The 22,536-nt window shown below is 33.1% G+C and overlaps 3 protein-coding genes across 3 annotated transcripts; 2 read left to right on the plus strand and 1 right to left on the minus strand.

Annotated features, from left to right (window-relative positions):
- The first annotated feature begins 221 nt into the window (after positions 1–221).
- Positions 222–1,688, plus strand: LOC145579432 (uncharacterized). The gene has a single exon (XM_081636681.1). It carries the CDS (start codon positions 249–251, stop codon positions 1,221–1,223), a length of 975 nt encoding a protein of 324 aa, XP_081492807.1. The 5' UTR covers positions 222–248; the 3' UTR covers positions 1,224–1,688.
- A 3,554-nt stretch (positions 1,689–5,242) lies between these two features.
- LOC145579433 (putative polyol transporter 4) lies at positions 5,243–8,194 on the minus strand. Its single transcript, XM_081636682.1, has 2 exons — positions 7,792–8,194; positions 5,243–7,041 (listed from the first exon to the last, which is right to left on the minus strand). Exons 1-2 carry the CDS (start codon positions 7,988–7,990, stop codon positions 5,666–5,668), a joined length of 1,575 nt encoding a protein of 524 aa, XP_081492808.1. The 5' UTR covers positions 7,991–8,194; the 3' UTR covers positions 5,243–5,665.
- Positions 8,195–12,269: 4,075 nt separating this feature from the next.
- On the plus strand, positions 12,270–20,875 carry LOC145577419 (uncharacterized). Its single transcript, XM_081634841.1, has 18 exons — positions 12,270–12,571; positions 14,546–14,665; positions 14,761–14,886; positions 15,005–15,067; positions 15,699–15,806; positions 16,375–16,452; positions 17,013–17,105; positions 17,233–17,319; positions 18,250–18,351; positions 18,425–18,544; positions 18,652–18,714; positions 18,821–18,960; positions 19,093–19,174; positions 19,282–19,340; positions 19,455–19,500; positions 20,160–20,251; positions 20,365–20,434; positions 20,531–20,875. Exons 1-18 carry the CDS (start codon positions 12,335–12,337, stop codon positions 20,600–20,602), a joined length of 1,758 nt encoding a protein of 585 aa, XP_081490967.1. The 5' UTR covers positions 12,270–12,334; the 3' UTR covers positions 20,603–20,875.
- Positions 20,876–22,536: the final 1,661 nt, after the last annotated feature.

Genomic DNA, 22,536 nt, shown 5'->3' on the forward strand with positions numbered 1-22,536 from the left:
TCCCTACGTCAATTTTCGCCATCGTTCTTCTTTTAATTCTTGGGTATAATTCCTTCACTATATTCTATTTTATCCCAATTTTTTCAATGGAAAATGTTAAAGAAACAGAGAAAAATATGCCCATTTCTCAATTATCCTCATCAAGAGCTAATTTTGCAATGAATGATGAGAGTTTTCCTACGTTTTCGACGAAAACCCATGTCAAATCTTCCCATAATTCTCCTAAATTCACCCACTTAAGTCCTAAAATGATCCGAAGAGTTAGACAAGTGATCAAACCTCCTTCTCAAGAGCCTCTTCATGAAATGAGATCATTTTCAAAGCGAGTGAGGCGGTTTTTCGATGAGAATTCGTGCAAGTTTCGGGTGTTTATGACATGGATATCGTCGATTAAGTCTTTTGGAGACCGTGAAAAGTTCACCATTGAGAGCCTCTTCAAGTTTCACCCAAATGCTTGTTTGATCATAGTGTCAAATTCAATGGACTCAAACAGAGGATCACAAATTTTAGAACCCTTTGTAAGGTTGAATTACAAGGTATTGGCAGTTTCGCCCGATTTTAAGTTCATATTCAAGAATACAATGGCTGCCATTTGGTATCAACAGCTAGAAAAAGGGAATATTAAGCCAGGAGAAATTTCATTAGGCCAAAATCTTTCGAATTTGCTTAGACTTGCTCTGCTTTATAAGTATGGTGGAGTGTATATGGACACCGATTTCATTGTTATAAAGAGATTAGACACTCTAAGGAATGTGATCGGAGCACAAACCGTCGATCCAAAGACGAAAAATTGGAGTAGATTGAACAATGCTTTGATGATATTTGATAAGAAACACACTCTTTTGATCAAGTTTATTGTGGAATTTGCACTTACTTTCAATGGGAATAAGTGGGGGCATAATGGTCCTTACCTTGTTTCAAGGGTTGTGGAGAGGGTAACCAATAGTAGCACGAAAGGCGGTGTGAGTGAATTTACGGTTTTGCCCCCGTCTGCGTTTTACGTTGTGGGATGGGGTAAGGTTGGTGACCTCTTTCAAAAGCCCGTGGATGAACTTCATCAGAAGTGGCTGGATGATAAGATTGATCAAATTGAAAAAGATAGTTATGCGATTCACTTGTGGAATAGGCAAAGTAGAGAGATTAAGGTTGAAGATGGGAGTATAATCAGTCAATTGATGAAGAAATCTTGTGTTTTTTGCAATTTGTCAAGAACAATCTCTTAAGAATGGTACAAAGGAGGTAATATTGGATGCTTGTATCAATAACTATTTGATCATGCAATTGCTATCAAATATGAAGTAATGTGGTAACTTATCAGATGATGAAAACTTCCATGATTCGTCTAATTCATAAGTCATGCTATTTTGTAACTTTTGGGATTTAAAATCCTTTGTAACTTAAACATTAGTTGTAATTTAATAGTTTTAATTTTTTTTTTTTCTTTAAAAAAGTTGGAAAAGAATATTGAAAATAAAGTTTAGACATTGAGCATCTTTTCCTGTGATTTTTTTTTTCAATACTTGCTATGTTTAGTTGAAGATTTTGGAACATATAGTATCTTTATGGCAATGTTGTCAACATAGCGTGTCAATATGGTGGCTTGCAAATTGCAACAATGGTTTCAAATCATTTTCATTATGCATTATTGTTGGAGTTTAATTGGAATTTCATCTTCATGCTAAGTAGATATAGTGTATTTTAATTAATTGGTCTTATCTAATCCTAAGAGTAATTCGACATTACATCAATAATGCTTACCATGTTAGTACTATTTGAGATTATTCTTCACAATCTTTTTCCCATTAGATTTGTTCTCCTTACCTCACACTTCATATGAAACAAGTTTAAATTACTGAAACTACTTTAAACTTATTTTTATTAATTGACAATGAATTCTAGAGATTCAAACTTATTTTGTTAATAAGAAATTATCTTTATGCTTGCATTCGCGTTTGTATTTTTATTAAATAATAAAAACACTTAATTTACTTGATTGAAAGCTATACTACGTTGTACATATTACTAATACTACGTATCAATGACAAAGAAAACAACACCTAAGTCATCACACCCATTTTACTTTTTTGAGTAACACAAAAATACAACAGGCCAACAAAGTAAGAAGCTTGTTGCCTACTAATTGGGCGGTTTGGCGCCTCAAGCTAGCTCTACTCCTAACTCCTAAGGGAAGATCCTTTCCTATATTTCTTGTGATCAAACTAATCGCATTAATAGGATTCGAAATGTTTATCCCTACCTTTTAAAAAGTATGAGATAACTCTTATAAATAGTATTTGGACAATTATAACTTTTAAAATGTTGCTTTGAAAAACAAAAAACTTCTAAAATGTTTATTTACTTAATTACCTCCATTAATGGTAATTAGCTCTTTTTTTAAGCTCTTAAAAATAGTGAGTAGACATTTATACCCCTAAAAATATTTTTTAGCAAATTTTTCCTCATTAATGCTACTAACAAATAAAGTTGTTATGTAAGACCAAATCGAAAGAGCTTCCTCAACATTGTTAGCTATGGTAAAATTATCATTAAAATTGGCCACCCTAGTATGGTAAAGTTATCATTAAAACAAAAGGTCAAACGATCAGAAATCTTATTTTCCCTTATATGAATAATAGTATGACATAGGTTATGTTCTCTTCATCTTATCCCTGTTACTTATTCTTGTTTAAATCATATCAGAACAAATGAGACGACAATATTATAAAGAACTTAGTCTAGTCAAAGTTAAAAATTAAACTTGACCAAACCAGGCGGCTAGGATAATTCAAATTATGCTAGACCATAACAAATAAACAAGGCCAAGCCATATTAGAACTGAAAAACTTCAAATCAAAACACCTTAAACAATTTGAAGAGGACAAAGGCATAGTAAAAATAAGAATGTGAGATATTGGTTTATGACATTGAATTTTTATTTAGCTTATTTTGAAAGTATTGTACTACAAGTTACATAAAATGAAGTTGTTAAACGCGGGTCTGGGCCGCACCCGCAAACCAAGAGAGAGAGTTCACTTCACAAGATCAAAGGAGGTTCCATCCCAAAATCATATGGCAATAGGAGGAGTAGCCCCTTAGCCTTATAAAGTGTTTAACTCTCTCTTTTTCAACCAATGTGGGACACTTACATGTGGTGACACTTGAGAGGTTTATTTTTCAACAAAAGTATATGATAATAATTGAATGATAAAATTAAAATTTGTCACACCTATGATAATCATATAGATATTAAAAAATGACAACAAAAACACAAACTATTTTTTTGTTTTAAGTTTTCAAAATTATTAAAAAGGACGAATTTGAATAGGCATTGTACCATATATTCCTCATTTTATTTATTTTTGATGTGATTTTTGCAGATAAAGTAAAACATTACAATAAAACTATTTTGGTGATGAAATGCTAGCATATGGTCATATAAAATATGAAGATGCATCCGTTGAAAGTATAAGTTCCACTAGGTAAAACACAAGAATTTTGAGATTTAATACAGAAGAAAACAACGAGTAATACAATAGTACTATAGTCGTAGTTATTAACGTTGTGTGTGGAAAAGGGGTCGTACAATTGCATGGTATGGTGTTGGCCTTTGGGCAGCTCATTTCGTCTTTTAATTAATTATACTATTAATTAATTTCAATTAAAAGTAACGTCTTATTACAATGTACTGTACCCATTTTTAATTAAAGACATGTATTCATGGAGTAATTTGATGGAGACGTGAGCATATATATTATTGAAATATAATCCAAAACTTAGGAATATAATCTTGTTAGCACTGCCGGCTAGCGCCACCCATGACGATAATAAAACGTATATTTAGTTGCTTTATTTATGTAGATAAGGCAAATATATACTTCAATTCTAATGTTAAGAAATATTACATTACATTCCAACGGTATAATAAAACAAAAAACAAAACTAAATAATGCGTGGTTAGTGAGATGTGGTCAGAATTTGTTATGAATCAATTATGCTGCTTGATTTGCCTCTCAAAACCAATTTGTCTCTCTAAAACAATGAATGATATTTCGTATTGTTAGTTAATGGAGTTGATGACACAAAGGTGGCCACTTTTCAAATATTTGAACCTAAGAGGTAAAGAGTCCATTTCATAGCTAAAGAATCAATGCTTTTGGGTTTAGAAAATTTTATTTTAAGTTTATTGTTTTTGAGATCTTTCTTCCCAAACATAAATGTGCTCCATATATATATATGGATTGGAAATTTGTGGAGTACAATTAATTTTTCAATAATCTCTCTATTTCATATACATGGGGTAAGAGGCTAGAGTATGTCTTCTTGACTTCTTTTGAGATTCACGAAACAAGACTTCTTTTTGTTGAAACTCTAACATACGCATAAACTATTCCTAAATGAGTAAATGTTGATATATACATGTCAATATTTGACTCCTAAACTTATAATATTGAAGCTAAACCGATTAGTGAATGTCTTTATCACAAACCTAACACGAGTACTCCGCATATGAATTGTTTGGGTGCTAAAATGATCCTTCATTTGGGACTTTATTTCTCAATTGGGCCACTAAAGCCAATATGCATAAGTCATGTCCAAGCAAATCAGCCCAAAGGCCATGAATAGATTACTAAAGGAGCCCATGCGTTCAACTTATACCATAATCAGGTATCCACAATTACTATCCCATGAGTATAAATAGTCCAATTTATACCATAATCAGGTATTCACAATTAGCCTCCAACAATTACTCTCTTGCATAACATTTAGTACTTTCAACTTGTATTAAATAACTGACTTAGGCATCGTAGTGGAGTTCCTCGTACAACCTCTGGTTAGTTAATGTGCTTTGCTGTACAATAAACCTTCAGCCCAAAGTCAATTGGACCGAACCCCGTCTTCAGCCCATTGGACTAAGGACCCTCTTTGGTCCATATTGTTTATACCGAAACATGAATTATTGGAGCACAATTAATTTTTCTAGCTCTCTAATATACCTCATTAGCAACATTAGGTATGAGAGGTTGGAACATGGTCTTCTTTTTGAGTTTTATGGAAACTATTGGTTGAAACTTACTGTAACATATGTAAACTCCCGAGTTATGTTTTCTTGATATTAAAAAGAAGCTCCTACATCTGTGCCATAGTACATACCAAGTAGTATGTAGTAGGACTTTAGGAGATCAAATTTCACAATCTTTCTAGAGTTCAAGCATTGGTACTATCATATTTTGCATATTTTGTGACATCTATTGTCAAATTGAGTACAAATCGGATCTTTGATTTGATTCAAATTTTGTAGGAACAACCGAACAAATGTAGGATTTATAACATATCATATAAAGAATGTGCGATACGTGAAACCAATCCTCTAATCTTCTTGGGAAATTCCACATCAAAGCAACTTACATATCACTCACACTTGATGAAGCAACCCCTACTCCGCTTTATCATTCATAACATACTGCAGGTCTGCAGCTGCGGCATAAACTACTGTCTTCTCATCATCCGTAAAGAATAATTGTATAACCTGCTTAGACTCGTACCAACCAACCTTTTAGGCGTATCATGAGTCGATGCCAAACTCGGGAAAAAAAAAATCCCCAAAGCTTATCACATCCTGTGCTATACACACTGTAGTCCCTGGTCCCTGCAAGTAAGTGCTCGTCTATGCTCCATTTGGTTCTTTAGGCACAAGACTCACGGTGTCTGCAAGCTCCGTTTCACCTGATCCTGGGAGTTTATCATCATCAAACATCACCTCGATCTCTTCCAGAGATTTCCCTCTAGTTTCAGGCACGCACTTGTACACAAATACAACAGAAAAGGCTGAGATTACAGCAAATAAAAAGAAGGTTCCAGCCACGGTGATTGCATGGGCAGCTGAAAGGAAGGACATCGAGATTAGGCCACTGCTGACCCTACTTCCGACAGCCCCAAGACCTGATGCCTGAGCTCGAAGCCTAAGAGGGAAAATTTCTGAACTCAAAACCCAGCAAATTGGACCAATTCCTACTGAAAAGAAGGCCACATTTCCACAAACAAACAGCAAAGCCAATCTAATACCAATTGGCTCATGCCCAAGTAAGGCTAAGCTTAGGCTGAGCCCTATCAAACAGACAGTCATTCCAACTGTGCTCACATAAAGCAGAGGCTTTCTACCTAGGTGATCAATGAGAAAGATGGCGATCAAGATAGAGAAAGTTTTTGTAAACCCGACTGCCATTGTTGCAGCAAGAAGCTCGGTGTTGCTACTTATTCCAGCATCTTTGAATATCGTAGGGCTGTAATATACAACGGTGTCAATACCCGTTATCTGCTGGAAAATCTGAATTCCACATCCTGCAATTAACATCTTTCTAACAGCCGGAGTTGGATGTAAGAGTTCCTGCCAAACTGCTTTTGTTTCATACTTGTCAGCATTTGTGGTTCCTGCAGCTTGCTGTATATATGCTAATTTCTCCTCTACTTCTTTTTCGTTATCAATAGTTTTCTGAAGAACAACCTTTGCTTCATCAATACGATTTTGCATTACCAACCATCTAGGAGATTCAGGGATGATTAAGAGTGCACCACCAATGAAAATGGAAGGGAGAATCCCAACACCAAGCATTATTCTCCAATTTATATGAGCAGGAAGCCCCGAAAATACATAATTTGAAATGTAACCCAAAAGAATACCGAAGTTTATAAAGATTTCAGGAAAGGATGTTAACGATCCTCTAGTGATTGCTGGTGCTATCTCAGCGATGTAGACAGGAGCTATCATGACACCAAAGCCAATTCCTACTCCAGCAAAAAGCCTTCCTGCGAGTAACACCCCGAAATTTGGTGCTAATGCCATTATACCAGCCCCTACTTGAAAAATCATGGCTGCTAATGCCATTGTCCATTTCCTACCTATTGTGTCAGACGTCTTCCCACCGGCTAAACTGCCTAATAACGAAATTATGCTTAGGATTCCGACGAGGACTTCTATTTGCACATCTGATATTTTCAAGTCCTCTTGAATGAATATAACTGCCCCGCTCATCACCCCAACATCTGAAACAAAAATTTGCAAACATTAACTTCACTTAGTCACTTCTAGATGAAGCATGACAACAACAGTTAAAATTGCATCAGTTCTTTTTGTCAGCATACAAATATAAATGACAAATGCACAAATCCTCATATACAATGTCCGAAATAAAAATCAAGGTCTAGTGGTAAAGATTTGTATCTCAGACTCTCATATCACGAACAAGAGCGTACATCACTCCATACCATCAATTTTGTAGCATACTCCGTATCAAGCATAATTATCAATTTATCATACACGAGTACATCATATTGCAAATGTGACACATTAAATATCAAAATATCTACTCGTATATCACATTACTCCCTAAAAATGTCTTAAGTGATGAAAAGTTCAATATATTACATGGCCAAAATCTCTCTTTTACCTTTCCTTACCCCACTAAACATTTGCAATTTACAATACGTACCAATGTACCATACAGCATTTTTAATTCAACATCAAAAAGAATCAATGTACAACCCAAAGTGGTAAGAACCAACAAATAATACATTATTCTATTTCAGCATTTAATTAGTTTAACTATTTGAACACTTCATTATTCAATTGCACACAAAATCAGATTCATCAATATAATATGAATGTGCACCAACTTTACAAATAAAATTACGATTTACGAAGTATATGTGCACCAACAACACAAATTGGGATAAACATAACAATTAAAAATTAAGAAAGAATAAATAGAAATTAAGAAGGGAAATAAAAATTACCATAACCAAGTAGAACAGAATTGAGAGAAGCAAAAACAGCAGAAGCCATAACAAATTTTCTGGTATTTCTTTTCCTCAAAATTTGTGCCTCATTTTCTGAAATTACACTCAAATCTGAATCCATTCTTCTATATTTATTCTTTATATTTTTCAATCCCATATTTTCCATCCCATTTTCTTCAATAATACCCATTTTCATTATTCTCGTCTATATTAACTCCCAAAAAAAATCAAAAAAAAAAATAATATTGGGTTTGTATTGAATTTATACAATCATTTCTTCAAATTTTATGAAATGAGAGATCTTAGTGAAGAAAATTCATTTAGTATTGGACAAAAAAAGTGATGGTGAGTCAAAAAGTGGGTGCTGTGTAAATTTCAACTTTTTTTTTTTTTGTTAAGACAAAAAAACCCAAATTTCACGCAAATATTCTTTGGAGAGAGAATTTGCGCTTCATTTCTTTTTTGGGTAATGGAATAACGTTGAATCAGATGTTGCCACGTAACTGATGGAATCTTAGTGAGTGACGTGGCAGTTGCTGGTGGTGAGGTGCTTGGTAGGGTTTGTCGGGTGTGTTGTAGAGTAGTATGGCCCTTTGATTAAGAATTTGGTTGATGGTGTCGGTGTAAACAGCAGCTTTTCAATGATAAGCTAATTGTGAGCTTGTCATGCCATATGATTTCAAACTAACTTTCTTTATAATTATTTTGTGTCTCAATGGTTAGCTATTAGCTTGCTAATTAAATAAGCTTGACTTTCTCAATTAGCTCTAGAAATTTAATTATTTGAATCTCCAATAATTTTGAAAACTTTCATGTCAAGCAAATTAGCTTGGTCAATCTAATTGTATTTTTTAGCTCCAATAGTCAACCTAATAGTTAGAGACTTTTGAAAATTGTAAGCAAGTCCCTAGCTATAACCATTGGAGTTGCTCTAAGAATTATAAACTTACTAGGTTTGTTTTCGTGCCATGCACGGTAATTTTCAATAACCATTAATCCATTATTGAACTATCATTATAATTGGTTTTTATAAACAAAAAAAAATCTAAGAATATAGTTGACAAATTTTGATCAAAATACTGAATTACAAAAGATATGTTAGGTATAAAATGATGTAGAAAATAATCAAAATTATGTTAAGAATTTTTTTTTTTTTTAGCTATATAGAAATTTGTGTTAAAGATATGTCAAATCTTTTTATTTTTAGTAATTATATTGAATACCATTAGGGAATTATTTTTGTATAAATTTTTTTTCTTTAAATATAATTTTAAAAAAAAAACAAAAAACCAAGCGATGACACGTGTCATTGCTGATATGTCTTTTAGTATATAGTTATTGAGTATTGATTAATAGTCACTTCATTGTTCATTAATTATACTCCCTCCGATTTTATTTATTTTTTATTTATTTTTTAATATACTTCATAAGTTAGAGTTAAGATCGTTCACTATTCATATGCCATTGTTGACTTAATTTTTTTTACCAATATATTATACCTAAATATGATCATATAATATATTCTTGGATTTGTCATAATATCTACTTTTTTAAATTAATTTTTTCATAATTTTTACAAATCTCTCATTAAAAATATTATTGGTCAAAATTGTGTCTCGCTAACTGTGCAAATTTGACTGATTGACTCTAGCTTATAAAAATAAATAGAGGGAGTTATCAATTACAATATTATACTCTATAATTTATATGTTGTATCCCTAACCAACAACAAAAAAAAAAAAAAAAAAAAAAAAAAAAAAAAAAAAAAAAATCTAAATAGTCTATGATTTTATTTGGATCAAATATCCGATTTCTAAAAGTTGGGATATCCATTATCCAAATCCAATTCGAAATGTTTTGATTTTCTGATATCCCATATCCAAAAAATTTAAGATGTACCAGATATTTGAAAAATTATATAAAAAAATATATAATTTTTATTTTTTTAACATAAAATATAACATAATACCCAAAGTTTTCGATATTTAAATTGGATATTCGTTATTTGATACAAAATCATGAAATTATTATCGAATCAGATATGCTAAATTATCGAATCGGATGTTCAAATCTTAATTCTGATAGTTTTTCTCAGCTCTCATTTTAATGGGATTAATCATTTTCTATTGAAAACCGTTCTCTAATGGAAGATTAATCATAAAAAAAGGTTTTCCTTTGATTGTATTTTTTCGGGAAAACTTATACTCCATTATAAATTCTAACAATTGATATATATATATATATATATATATATACACACACACACACACACAGAGAGAGAGAGAGACGATTTCAACAAGTACCCACAAGACTATATTTTTTCTTATGATAAATCATAAACATTAGTCAAAGTATGACAAATAAATAGTGCAAAAAGTAGAAATGCAACAAGTATTTAAAAAGTTGTGAAATTATATAATGTAATCTTAATTTTTTCACTACTTTATGAGGTAACTCTATACTTACAAATTATCATTAAATTGCCTTGTAAAAAAATAATTCATTAAATTTGATGGAAAAATTAACACCATTAAGGCCCCGTTCATTTCACCTTATATTAGCTGACTTGAAATTGTTTTTATTGAACTAAAATTATTTTTGCTGAACTGAAATTATTTTTACCGAATTGAAATTAATTTTATTGAAATCAAATTATTTTTATGAAATAAAATTATTTTTATTGAATTGCTATTATATTTCTTCTTTAAGTTTACTGAAAATTATTTTTATTGAATTGCTATTATATTTTTTCTTTTAAGTTTACTAATTTTTACAGAACTTAAATTATTTTTACCGAACTTAATTATTTTTGCTGAATTGAACTTATTTTTACTAAATTGAAATTAATTTTACTGAATTGAAATTATTTTTACTAAATATAATTTTTTAAGGTGAAGTGAATATGGCCTAATATTTAAAACATATACAACTATTAAAAAAAAGTTATTAAAAAAATCCAAACTTATATTAGGAAAAGGAAGGAAGAGTTAGGAAGATTAAAAAGAGTCACTTAACTTCTTTATCTTTTTATTAAACCATTTTAGTTTAAATACAATGAAATTAAAAAAAAAATATGAAACTAATTTGATGATTACAAATATGAAATCAAAAAATAGGAAGATTACAAATTGTGTGCATTTATCACTACGCTACTAGATTAGGTCCCGTGTCATGCACGATAATTTCACTATATTTAAATAAAAAAAAAGTTATATTAAAAATAACATAGACAAAATAAAACTATGACATGTTTATTGCCTTCTTATTTTGCATGTGTAATAAAATGAAATATAAAATATAACATTCCTCAAAATATAAAATATACGTATATATTTGTTAGCAAAATGATTTTATTACTATGTTTCATTAGAATTAAAATGAAATGAGTATCACCAAAGAAATATGCAAATGATAATGTCATAAACATCTTAGTAATAACATTATTACATGTGATCATTTTCGAAAAATACAAATTACCTAATATCAAATATCGTATAATAGAAATGGGAAAAAATAGAAGATGTTAAGATGATTAAAAGGTATAATAAAAATGGGGGGGGGGGGAAATGAAAGGTATAATAAAAATGAAATATAAAAAATGGAAGATATACGTTAACCAAATATGGAAAAAAATATCTTAGATGATATAATATTGTTTAGGAAGATTTTGACAAAAAAAAAATTAAAATAAAAAACATTTAGGAGGAAAAAAATTTAACGATCACATGTGTCATTCATGGTGTCTGTTTTTAGTATTAATTTATTGATGGATGACCTTCATTGTCAGTTGATACATCTATCGATGCACTGATTGACCTTCATTATGTTACTTCTATATAATCAAACACTAGTAAAAAGAAAAAAAAACACTATCATGAAACTTTATATTAATACCTAATGTATCTAGCAACATATTTTATTATAAAATTAGTTTTTATTACGTAAATAAAAAACTATTGTCAAAGTTAATAATTCGTATATAAATAGTGAAAAAAGGTCTACATATTTAATAATTTTGACAATAATTATTAGAAAAAATCACCAAATTTATTTCGGCTATATAGACATACGGTCACATTTCTTAACAACTTAACCAATAGTAATTTGAGTATGTTTTGTTCATCTTATTCAGTCTAATAAGTTTATACCAGAAAAAATAAGTTCAGATCTATTATTTTATTTTATTTTATTTTATAATTAACATTATGTTTCAAGGTAGCAATCCGTTTCGTAGAAAATTGATTTTGGCACACTCTTATGCAAGAAGAGTATAAAAAATTGTGTTCTCAATTCTCACATAGGTGTATTAAAATCGTTTCCCTCCCACACTAGACTCGTAAAATAAAAAAAATAAAAAAATCAGACTCTAATATCAAATGTCACGTGACATGACATATCTTTCCGAATATATAAAAATCAAAACAAAACTTTCGGATTTACCCTTTTATTCATTCTCTCTAAAATTTTCCCTTCTTTTCACCCTGATTATCGGAAACCCAGACACTCCGAAATAGTGAGATAGCCGACTGTTGCGGCGGCCATGACGGTGGAAGTTGTGAATACAGGCGTCGATTCCGCTGCGGCGGCGACGGCTTTCCAGAACGGCGGCGTCGCTAATGGAGATATCAATGCAAACCCTAAAAAATCGAAGGAGAACGATCGTCGCCGCCGTCGTCGTAAGCAGAAGAAGAAGAAGAGTGCTTCTTCTCAAGCTAAAGATGATGGAAATGATAGTGATGCTGATGCTGGTGTCTCTAATGGCGACGCTCCTCAACAGGTTTTTCTCTCTCTCCTTTTTGTTGTTGTTGATTTTCTATGGTTAGGGTTAGGGTTTTGTGTTTTGGTGAGTTTAGGGTTTTGATTTTGGGGTTTTGATTTTGGTTGATGTTTTTGTGTATGGTTTTTATTGACATTAGGTTTTAGGGTTTCTTACTGTTTATACTGTTTAAATTGAGTTAGTTGATTCGAGGGTTTTTGCTAAGAGATGAGTTTTTAATGTGATTTTTGTTCATGTTTTTGGATGTTATTATGCTGAATTTATCTTTCTCCTCTTTCTATGAATTGGAAGTTAATTATAGTCTACTTGTGATGAGGATTAATCCAAAACAACTTGCTTGTTCATAGTATGAAATGATAGGCTATACAATTTCCCCTCGAAGATTTGTCGATCACACAGTTAAACCGGGCATGGCTACATGTGGTGATAGATGTTTATGTTCAAACGTCGGCTTCATCCGTCTTTTTGCTGTCAGCATTTTCATTCGACTTGTACACACTTGATTGGTAAACCTTGTTGTATTACATGATGATGAACAAGTATAAAATTGCTCGGGATTAAATTGTTTTGCTTGTTGTTTGCTAAGATCTGGATGCTAATGCTATCATCTTGAGGTTGCTTCTGCCATGTGAAGGGGAAGTTTTTTTCTTGTCCTATTGCCGGGTACTTTACACCAGTCATGAGTCCTCATGACTCATGAGTGGTTTCTTTCTTTTGGCGGTTTAGAAGTTAATGGCAAGTTTTGCTTAATAATTTTTTCTATACCTGGTATTTTCAAATTACTACACTAACAAAATGTTCAACAAATTTTTGTCACTTTTCCTGTCATTCTACATTTGACTTATCTAGTGGAGGTGATAATGAAAAGCTTGAATTGTGGAGGCAACAATTCTATTGAAATAAAAGAGGGTTGAGTTTGAAAGTGTGTGTGAGTGGGATCTTAATAACTATATTGCAGAACTAGATTGGAGGGAAGTACCCATCGTCAAAAAAAAAGGTGTATTTATTAAGATGTTTTGTTATATTATATGGACTATGTTTATATGGCTCAATGGATAGAATATAAGTTTAATTGTGGGTTAGGTACCAAAAACTTTTATGGTGAGCGATCAAGGGTAATTTTGAAATATAGAGTTTGGATTGAAAATAGTTTGTTGTGATCGATTGAGCGTTGATTGGGGGTAAAAGAAGGGTTTAAAGCATAGGGAAGTTTAAGTTCACTGAAAGAATTTTTAGAGAGGCTCATCTCTGGTATTGAAATGGGTGGATAAAATTCTCTTTTTGTTTCATTAAGTTATGCATAGAGGCATGTATAGCTGAGTTGAAGAAGTGATCAAAAGGTCTAGCTGTAATTACAAGCAGTCCCTCTTTCCAAAACATAGTTTATGGTGAGCGGGATTGGTCAAAATTTGTGATCCACTTAAGGCTATGTTCGTATTAAATTTTAAATGTAGATCAATAGATTTTCTCTTGTTTTTATCTGCTGGTGATTGAATTTTGCAATTACTTTTGATGTGTCTTCATTGGATTTAACACTTTGTTTGGATTGAAAGGAAGGGAAGGGAAATGGAGGGATGGATAATCTTTCATTTGGATGGAAAATTAGGAGGGATGAGAATTGGAGGGAGGGAAATGAAAGAAATAAATTGCAAGAAATTGATCTCTCCATCAATGGAGAGATTTGGAAGGAATACTCACCATTCTCCCCCCCCCCTCTTCCCCTTCCTCCCCTTCTTTTCCTTCCTCTTTTTCTATGCACACTGTAAAAGTTTTTACTGTCTTCCTCTGTTGTGATTGCAGATGTTATAATTAATTGTGAATGTATAATTAATTCTTTGTTTGATAATCACAGCTTCCATTGTCTTACTTTGTTGTCTATTGTGGAATCTACAATGTGTTGCGGGGCTCTTCCTGCTTTTCATTAAGTTTCTTTGGGCAATATATTACCCTTGTGCTCTCTTTTCATTTTTTCAGGTTTTGGAAGAAGTTGAGGTGAAATATGTTCCTGAAAAAGCTGACTTGGATGATGACTTGCTTGATGATTTTAAAAGGGTTTTTGAGAAGTTCTCATTCAAAGAACCTGAGGGAGATGAGGTATTATGATTGCTAGTGTTTTTTTCCCTTAAAGATTATTGAACATATGCTTTGAGCTTAACATCAGCTTTTTCGGTTTGCATTAATTGACTCAGGCTGATGAAAAAAAGGATGAGATAGATCAAGACGCAGCTGCAAAGAAGAAAGCTGACTCAGATTCTGATGAGGAAGATCAGGATAATCAACAGAAGGAGAAAGGGATCTCAAATAAGAAAAAGAAGGTATTGCTTTTATTTCACAATTTTATGTTTATTTTCCTCTGTGTATAGTATGTATTCTAGAAAGTAATGTCTTCCTCCAGTATAATACCTTTTTTTTGTCTTCTTTACTCCTTTTCAGCTGCAAAGGAGGATGAAGATTGCCGAGCTGAAACAGATTTGCCGAAGGCCTGATGTGGTAGAGGTGTGTAGCTTATTTTATGTTCTAAAGATTTTACTGATTAATGCAATTTTGTTACATTTGGGTTGGGGTATGTGTGGGACAAATCCAGATTATAAAATTTGAGGGGTGCTATGATCACCTTTGGTAATAATGTTATTTGAACTTGAGTACTCGTGTCTGCCATGACTATGTGTCCAATTGTCTGGCTATACTATATTCGAAAAATTCCCATGATTTTGGCCTAAAATAAAGTGTCCATACCCTTGTCGGGGTGTTAAAAATGCAACATGGGTACTTAAAAGTGACCCGAAGAGAGTTTAATATGTTACTTATGTTACTCGGACAGACCCGACATGGGTTTTTAAGTGTCCGATTTTGCTATTCTTTGACCTATGGTTTTGGCCTTGGATTGAATGTCAAAGTGTTCATATGACTGTTGGAGCGTCATTGATTAGACACAGATGCTTGAGGTGAAATGAAGTGTTGAGTAACATAGTTTGTGCTGTTGATTGACAACGATTTGCTATATACCTATCCATTAACTCAACACCTAACTTTTGTAACTGGATTTTGACTAGTTTGGGGTTTTATTACCATTTTTTTTGTTGCTCTGCCCCATTGATTACTTCTGATTATGTTTGTTTTTTCTTAGATCTGGGATGCAACTGCTCATGACCCGAAGTTGCTGGTGTTCCTCAAGTCCTACAGAAATACGGTTCCTGTCCCTAGGCATTGGTGTCAGAAGAGGAAGTATTTGCAGGTTAGCACATGTTGCTGATGTACCCTCTACTTATATTAATATATGTATGCATAAGCATGGGTCTATTAGTCTGTGTGATTTGGGGGAGAGGGTGAGGCGATAACAGTCGATGAGGTGTTATCTTATACGCATATATGTGGTTCTTGCAGGGTAGCGGCTGTGACATTCATGGAGACGAGACAGGTAGGTTTCTGCCAAGGGACCATTGAATGGGTTCTCTTGTAACATGTCAGGCGGTGTGGGCTGGGTTTTAGAACATGATTGATATCTGATAATGTTGGTTTAAAGATGTTTAAGTTGTATATTTGCTTTTCCCACATTGATATTTAGTGTGTTTGTGATCTTGTCAGTTTTATGTCTCTACTTGGTTTCAGCTTCCTCAGCACACTTGAGTATTGCTTAGGCTGAACATGTTTGCCCCAGATGTTCTGAGATCTGGCTAAAATTCTAGATTGGACTCACAGTTTAACATCTAAAATTCTAAATTGTATTTTATTATCAGTTAAATTTTATGCCCATATTGGATTATGAACTTTTCCCTCATCGGTTGTTGACCAATGTTTTGCAGGGGAAGCGTGGTATTGAAAAGCAGCCGTTTCAGCTTCCTGATTTTATTGCTGCAACTGGTATCGAAAAGATTAGACAGGTAACCTTAAAAGCTATAAGGGATTGTTGACCTGTATAGCTTTAAATTGTGGAATGTGGTGTAAACCTGAGATAAGGAAGCTTGCACTCCTCATGTATGCTGAAGCAATCTTTATTTGCCTATTTGGTCTTGGCCTTCTGTACTTTTATTAATGATTCCTTTATTTTATGATTTGGTGACATTAGAAAAAGTTAAGCTCATTGTCATCCTCTTTTCCTTCCATATCGTTTTCAATCAAAATTCATTTTGGAATTTGAGGGGAAGAAATTTGCTTCTGGTTGGTTCTAGATTGTCAGTCCTTGTGTTGACATAGTCTGATCTTTAACAAAAAGTTGACCTAGATAATTTTTTTCTGATTGGATTGATGAGCTATTATTAGTGCATGTTGACGTCTCTACTTGCTTTCTTCTTGTCATTATCCATGTAATATTTACATTTAGTTTAGGGGCTCTTGTTAGATTGTAATTGAGTAAGATAATATGCTGTTACAAAGAATACTCGGTCATGAATATGGGTTTGGCAAGGTTTAATCTTCACTACATTTCCTTACCTATCTACAGGCTTATATTGAAAAGGAAGATAGTAAGAAGTTAAAGCAAAAACAACGGGAACGCATGCAGCCAAAGATGGGCAAAATGGATATTGATTATCAGGTTTGTTGATTTTCCTGGTATCTGGTGCATTGTGCTGTGCCTTGTATTATATGGCTTGGTTATGGAACTGTCCTCGATAGTCTTGGTGATGGGTGGTTTGACATTATCTTTTCTTTCATTCTTTCAGGTTCTGCATGATGCATTTTTCAAATATCAGACCAAGCCAAAGTTGACGTCATATGGTGATTTGTATTATGAAGGGAAAGAATTTGAGGTATGGTTTTTTGAATCTCCATTTCTACTGCGATTAATCCTTGTATGTTGATTTTACTTCTACAGTCTGGTCCTAAGCCAAAATTATCATCTTCCTTACATGTTCAATAAAATAAAAGTTCATATATGGCTTGGATGTCTAAGCTTAATGTGCTGAATTGCATGACAATCTCGTACCTTAGGACCAGAGGTTTGGCTGCTTCTGTCCAAGTATCATTGTAGTTGGTTTCTTATTGGAAATGGTGCTTTCTGGATGACATGTGTAAATGATAATGACTGCCTTGTTTTATTCATTCTAACCGAGGAGAGCATATTGAATTCTCTTGTTATTTGTGATGTTATTTCTCCATCTGTACGGACAGGTTCCTTAATATTCTAGCTTGAGTAGGCTGAATATCTGTACAGTTTTCTTATATCTGCTCTAGCTTGTGTGACTAGGGCCTTGTAGATAGTGCGTGTATTTGGGAATGACTTCACCATCAATGTAATTGCTCACATTTAAACAGTTTTGACTTGTGGACTGTATGGTAGGCTTTGATAAATGATGGTATTGGTAATGGATTTATAGTGTAATTTTGTAAGTGTAATCTCATTCCAAGGTCAACAGTAATGCTTGTCCACCCATTAAATTCTCAATCTCTTCCTAAATTTTCCTTGCCACATCCAAAGTTGATGTTCAATAATAGTGTAAATTTATAAAGTAAAACTCAATATTTGGGGATGGAGTTCTATTATTCATTATCGTTTTGGGACTAAGGCTTTGTTGTTGTTGGAGTTTTGTTATTAATTATCATTACCACCATTATTCATTCACCTACCAAATGGGCTATAATGTTGAAGTAATAATCTTTATTAAAGAGCAAGGTGATGTACATGTTTTTTCCGCATATGGCATCAAATGATTAGTGACTACTTTTTGGTTTTAATGCAGGTGAAACTCAGGGAGATGAAGCCTGGCACCTTGTCTAAGGAGCTGAAGGAAGCTCTTGGGATGCCAGAGGGTGCCCCTCCTCCATGGCTTATCAATATGCAGGTAAGTTTTGTAATTCATCTCTTTTGGTATGCATCTGTTTCTTGTTTACTTATAATTCTCTTTCTTGTTCCAGAGATATGGCCCCCCACCATCATACCCACACTTGAAAATCCCTGGATTAAATGCTCCTATTCCACCTGGTGCTAGTTTTGGTTATCATCCTGGTGGCTGGGGAAAACCTCCTGTTGATGAAGTAAGTGTTTTATTTTAACTCTAATTGCGTTGATGGGTTCTTAGCCCTGTTTCCCATAATTGATTGCTGATTTTTTTCTTTCTTTTTTTTTTGTTTGTGTTTGATAGTATGGACGCCCACTGTATGGAGATGTGTTTGGTGTTCAGCAGCAAGATCAACCTAATTATGAGGTATACTGGGTTCATGGGTTGTTTCTATATTCAGTCTTTAATATGTGGCCAGTCTCATTTTACGTTCTGTTTTTAAAGATAAATCAATTGTGTTTAATTGATTCAGGAAGAACCAGTGGACAAGTCAAAGCATTGGGGAGATTTAGAGGAAGAAGAAGAAGAGGAAGAAGAGGAGGAGGAAGAGGAAGAAGAACTCGAGGAGGAGGAGCTTGAGGATGGCATTCAATCTATCGATAGTCTGTCAAGGTATTCAGTTAGTTAACGTGCTACATTTCCGTTTTCTGGAAAAATATATCCTTGTGTGTCAGGCTGTTGTCGAGTTGATATTCATAGTATATTTCCTCTGCTGATGAATTTTTGACTTTGTATCTTTTGCAGTACTCCTACTGGTGTTGAAACGCCTGATGTTATTGACCTTCGTAAGCAACAGAGGAAAGAGCCTGAGAAACCTCTTTATCAAGTAAGCAAGGATTTAGGACTGCTACTGCTCTTCAGTGGCTATAATCTTTGTGCTTAATGTGTCATTGACTGTTTTCTAATCTATCTTTGTTTCGTTTGTTTTTTAAGGTACTTGAAGAAAAAGAAGAGAGAGTTGCTCCAGGCACATTGTTGGGAACAAGTCATACGTATGTATTCTTGTCCTTGTTAATTTGTCTGTCTTGTGTCTGGGAATATTGATTTTATGTTTTATATTTTACTGTCTATTTTCACATTGCTGAAGTATCTTTTATTGTTACCAGGTACGTTGTTGGAGCTACTAATCAAGACAAAGCAGGAGCTAAGAGGGTAAAAAAATGACTCTCTTTCTTGTCCTCTTCCCCTCCCCCAGAACCTTATATTTCTTACCGTCACAAAATTGTCCTGTATAAAGATTAATAAGTTGAGACGAGTTGTCTTAGGCTCTGCTTGGTTCAGCTGATATTATTCACTTGTTTCAGTATAGCATATAACTTATTTGTCAGTGTGAAATTTTATTTTGCATATAACTTATTTGTCAGTGTGAAATTTTATTTTATCTGAATTTATCTTAATTTATATCACCTCATTTGAAATTATTTATCTGAAATAAGACAAAATAAGTTGAAAGAAACAGACCATTAGCCTTTCAGGATGTGTTATGTAGCCCAATTTTCCATTCTTCAGAATGACTTGACTTTATAAATGTTGTACTACTACTTTATAGCTGGATCCTAGTTGCACAATGTAAGTGTTTTTGGGCATTTGATGTCTTTATATATATAACAAGATATAATATAGATATCTAGTCTAGTTATATACTTAATTCGTTTTAGCACCCAAAAAAAAAAAAATCGTTTTTATTTACTTGACCTAGTAAGTAATTGGAGAAGGTAAACATTCACTAATAGAATATGAGGTTACAGGAATTAGTCCTGTTAAAACTCTTAATTCGCTTATTGATGTTTATTCATGGTTTTTGTTTACAGGTTGATCTTCTTAGGGGTCAAAAGGCAGATAAAGTGGATGTGTCTCTACAGCCAGAAGAGTTGGAGACCATTGACAACGTATTGGCTGCGAAGTAAGTTTCTAGTTATTTGAGATATCGTCCACCCGTTTATGTATCCTTCATTGTTACTACCTCAATTTTTTTTCATTTTGTTTACCTAAATTATGTCTATGCTTTGTTTTCAGGTATGAAGAAGCAAGGGAAGAGGAAAGATTACGTAGCCAGCGTGAAGATTTCAGTGATATGGTTGCAGAGGTTGGTGCTTGCTTTTTTATTTTTATTTTTATTTAACCAAGAACTCCATGTTTCTGTCATTGCTAATTCTTTTTTCTGTGAAATTTTCTGCTACAGAACGAGAAAAAGAGGAAGCGAAAGATGCAAGATAAGGAAGGGAAGTCGAAGAAGAAGGATTTCAAGTTTTAGGATGTTTCAAATGCATTTTTTGTATTTTATCTGTATCAGGTTAAGCAGTTTCTCGCTTAGTTGGGATTTGTTCCGTGTGGTCTAGATCCTTGGTGGCATAAATTTTTGTTTAATGACTAAGCAGAGATTAGTCCAGCCTCTGTTCTGCATTATCTTAGTTCAGAGAATATAGTTCTGTTTGTGTTGCCACCACCACTGTTTAAGTTTTGTCTTGAACTTGGATGTATAAACCTATGAACCTACTTGTATAAAAGATAACAGTTGATATACTTATTGTTAGATTTTTTTTCTTTTTTTTTTTTCTATTTTATTTTGGATTCATTTCTCTATAGGTATTTGTTTTACCGGTGTGAGCTAGTTTGGTTGATTGGAGGTGATAAAATTCAGATGTAAAAAAAAATTTGAATTTACGCAAAGGCATTGATAGATATCAATTCAATCTTATTGCTTGCAGCTTTAACCTGGAATGTGGGTGTAGCACCTTGTTTTAATCACGATGCACGGATGGTGCTGTGGTCTGAGCTCTACTTGCATCATAACTTAATCTAACCGACCTTTGAACATGAGAAGGGGATAATAAGAATGTGAACCCTGCTATATTGCTACTTCCTAGTTCCTGCACACTTCAAATTGGAAAGGGCAATGGCCGAAAACAGGATTTTCTAAATTTGGTATTCACAAAGATTATAATTAAGAGCAAGAAATGTTGGTTCATTCATGATTGAAATAGGCTGTAGCTTCTGGAAAATATTGAATGGTCGAGGTGAACTGGGGGTGTCCGACTGCCCGGTAAGCGACAATTTTAGAAACAACAGAATGCAAGGAGAACCATAATTTTTGTCCCATTGATTTGTGTCACATTTTTTTTTGGTTTGTTGTCTTTGAGTTTATACTTGACGGGGCTCTAATGATCAAAACAGTCCAAGTTTATGAAACTAGGAAAATTCAACACTAAATTTCTAAATTAGTTTATTCAAGAAACTATTGAACCTTACTCATGAAGTCATGACTAGCAGGCTGCTACTATCTTAAAGGCAATGAAATGTTCATGGACAAGGATACTTGTTTACTTTTGCATTATATGTGAACTCTATCTTCTTTGGTAATTTGGGTTTTTTAATTTATTTTCTCATGATCATTTATCCGTCAAATCTTCCTATAACGTGTCTGTCATATTACTCAAGTCTAAATTGACTAATTGTTTTTGGCTAGTACTTGCTCTTTATAAGCGGTGGTCATATTCGCAGGTTAAATTATACTGTCAACGTGACAATAAAGGGAAGTCGGCTATACTAGAATTGATTTGCTTTTACTCTGATTGTAAAAGAGCCACTCAAGGTAGTTGACGTTCACAACCGAGTACAACCAAAAGTCTATAAAAAAAAAAAAGATAAAATTGTACAACCTACCAAAAACAGAGAGCATAAAACATATGGGAAGGTCCAAAAACATCCTCAAAATTGTGCGGAACATAAATAGTCATAGAATGATGACATAGTTGAATAACATGCTATAATTCTGGAAAATTATACCCTAAAACCTATAAAAATAGGCACAAACAAATAATATAAGACCCACAAATTATAGCTACTGCACGTAAATTATTATTGTAGAGGTAGGCAGCATGAAATACAATAGTCTATTCTAGTGGGCTTTCCTCACATGCATGCTCTCCCACTACTTTATGCATGAATTCAAATTAAAAGTCATTTTTAATAAAAGTGATGATTGTATAATATAAAGTTATTGGTAAGTTTAATTATAGTTTTTCTGTTATTTTTTTATGACATTTTTGGTATTACTGCCTACTAAGGTACTTATCTATTAAGAAACCAAACACAGTGGAAATGGATGGATAGATAGACTTAGTTCTTGGCATATGGTACAACTATTAAAGTTATGAGTAGTACATTGTCTATTATCCACAATGTCGT

Source organism: Chenopodium album, chromosome 14 (assembly GCF_948465745.1).
Source record: "Chenopodium album chromosome 14, dcCheAlbu1.1, whole genome shotgun sequence".
In the NCBI taxonomy this organism is placed as follows: domain Eukaryota; kingdom Viridiplantae; phylum Streptophyta; class Magnoliopsida; order Caryophyllales; family Amaranthaceae; genus Chenopodium; species Chenopodium album.

Coding starts and splice junctions, on each gene's coding strand:
- LOC145579432 (XM_081636681.1), top strand. CDS start 249: ATGATCCGAAGAGTTAGACAAGTGATCAAACCTCCTTCTCAAGAGCCT.
- LOC145579433 (XM_081636682.1), bottom strand. CDS start 7,990: ATGAAAATGGGTATTATTGAAGAAAATGGGATGGAAAATATGGGATTG. Junction 7,042..7,791: donor TTCTGTTCTACTTGGTTATG/GTAATTTTTATT, acceptor TTTTTGTTTCAG/ATGTTGGGGTGATGAGCGGG.
- LOC145577419 (XM_081634841.1), top strand. CDS start 12,335: ATGACGGTGGAAGTTGTGAATACAGGCGTCGATTCCGCTGCGGCGGCG. Junction 15,807..16,374: donor AGAAGAGGAAGTATTTGCAG/GTTAGCACATGT, acceptor AATGTTTTGCAG/GGGAAGCGTGGTATTGAAAA. Junction 18,715..18,820: donor AAGATCAACCTAATTATGAG/GTATACTGGGTT, acceptor TAATTGATTCAG/GAAGAACCAGTGGACAAGTC.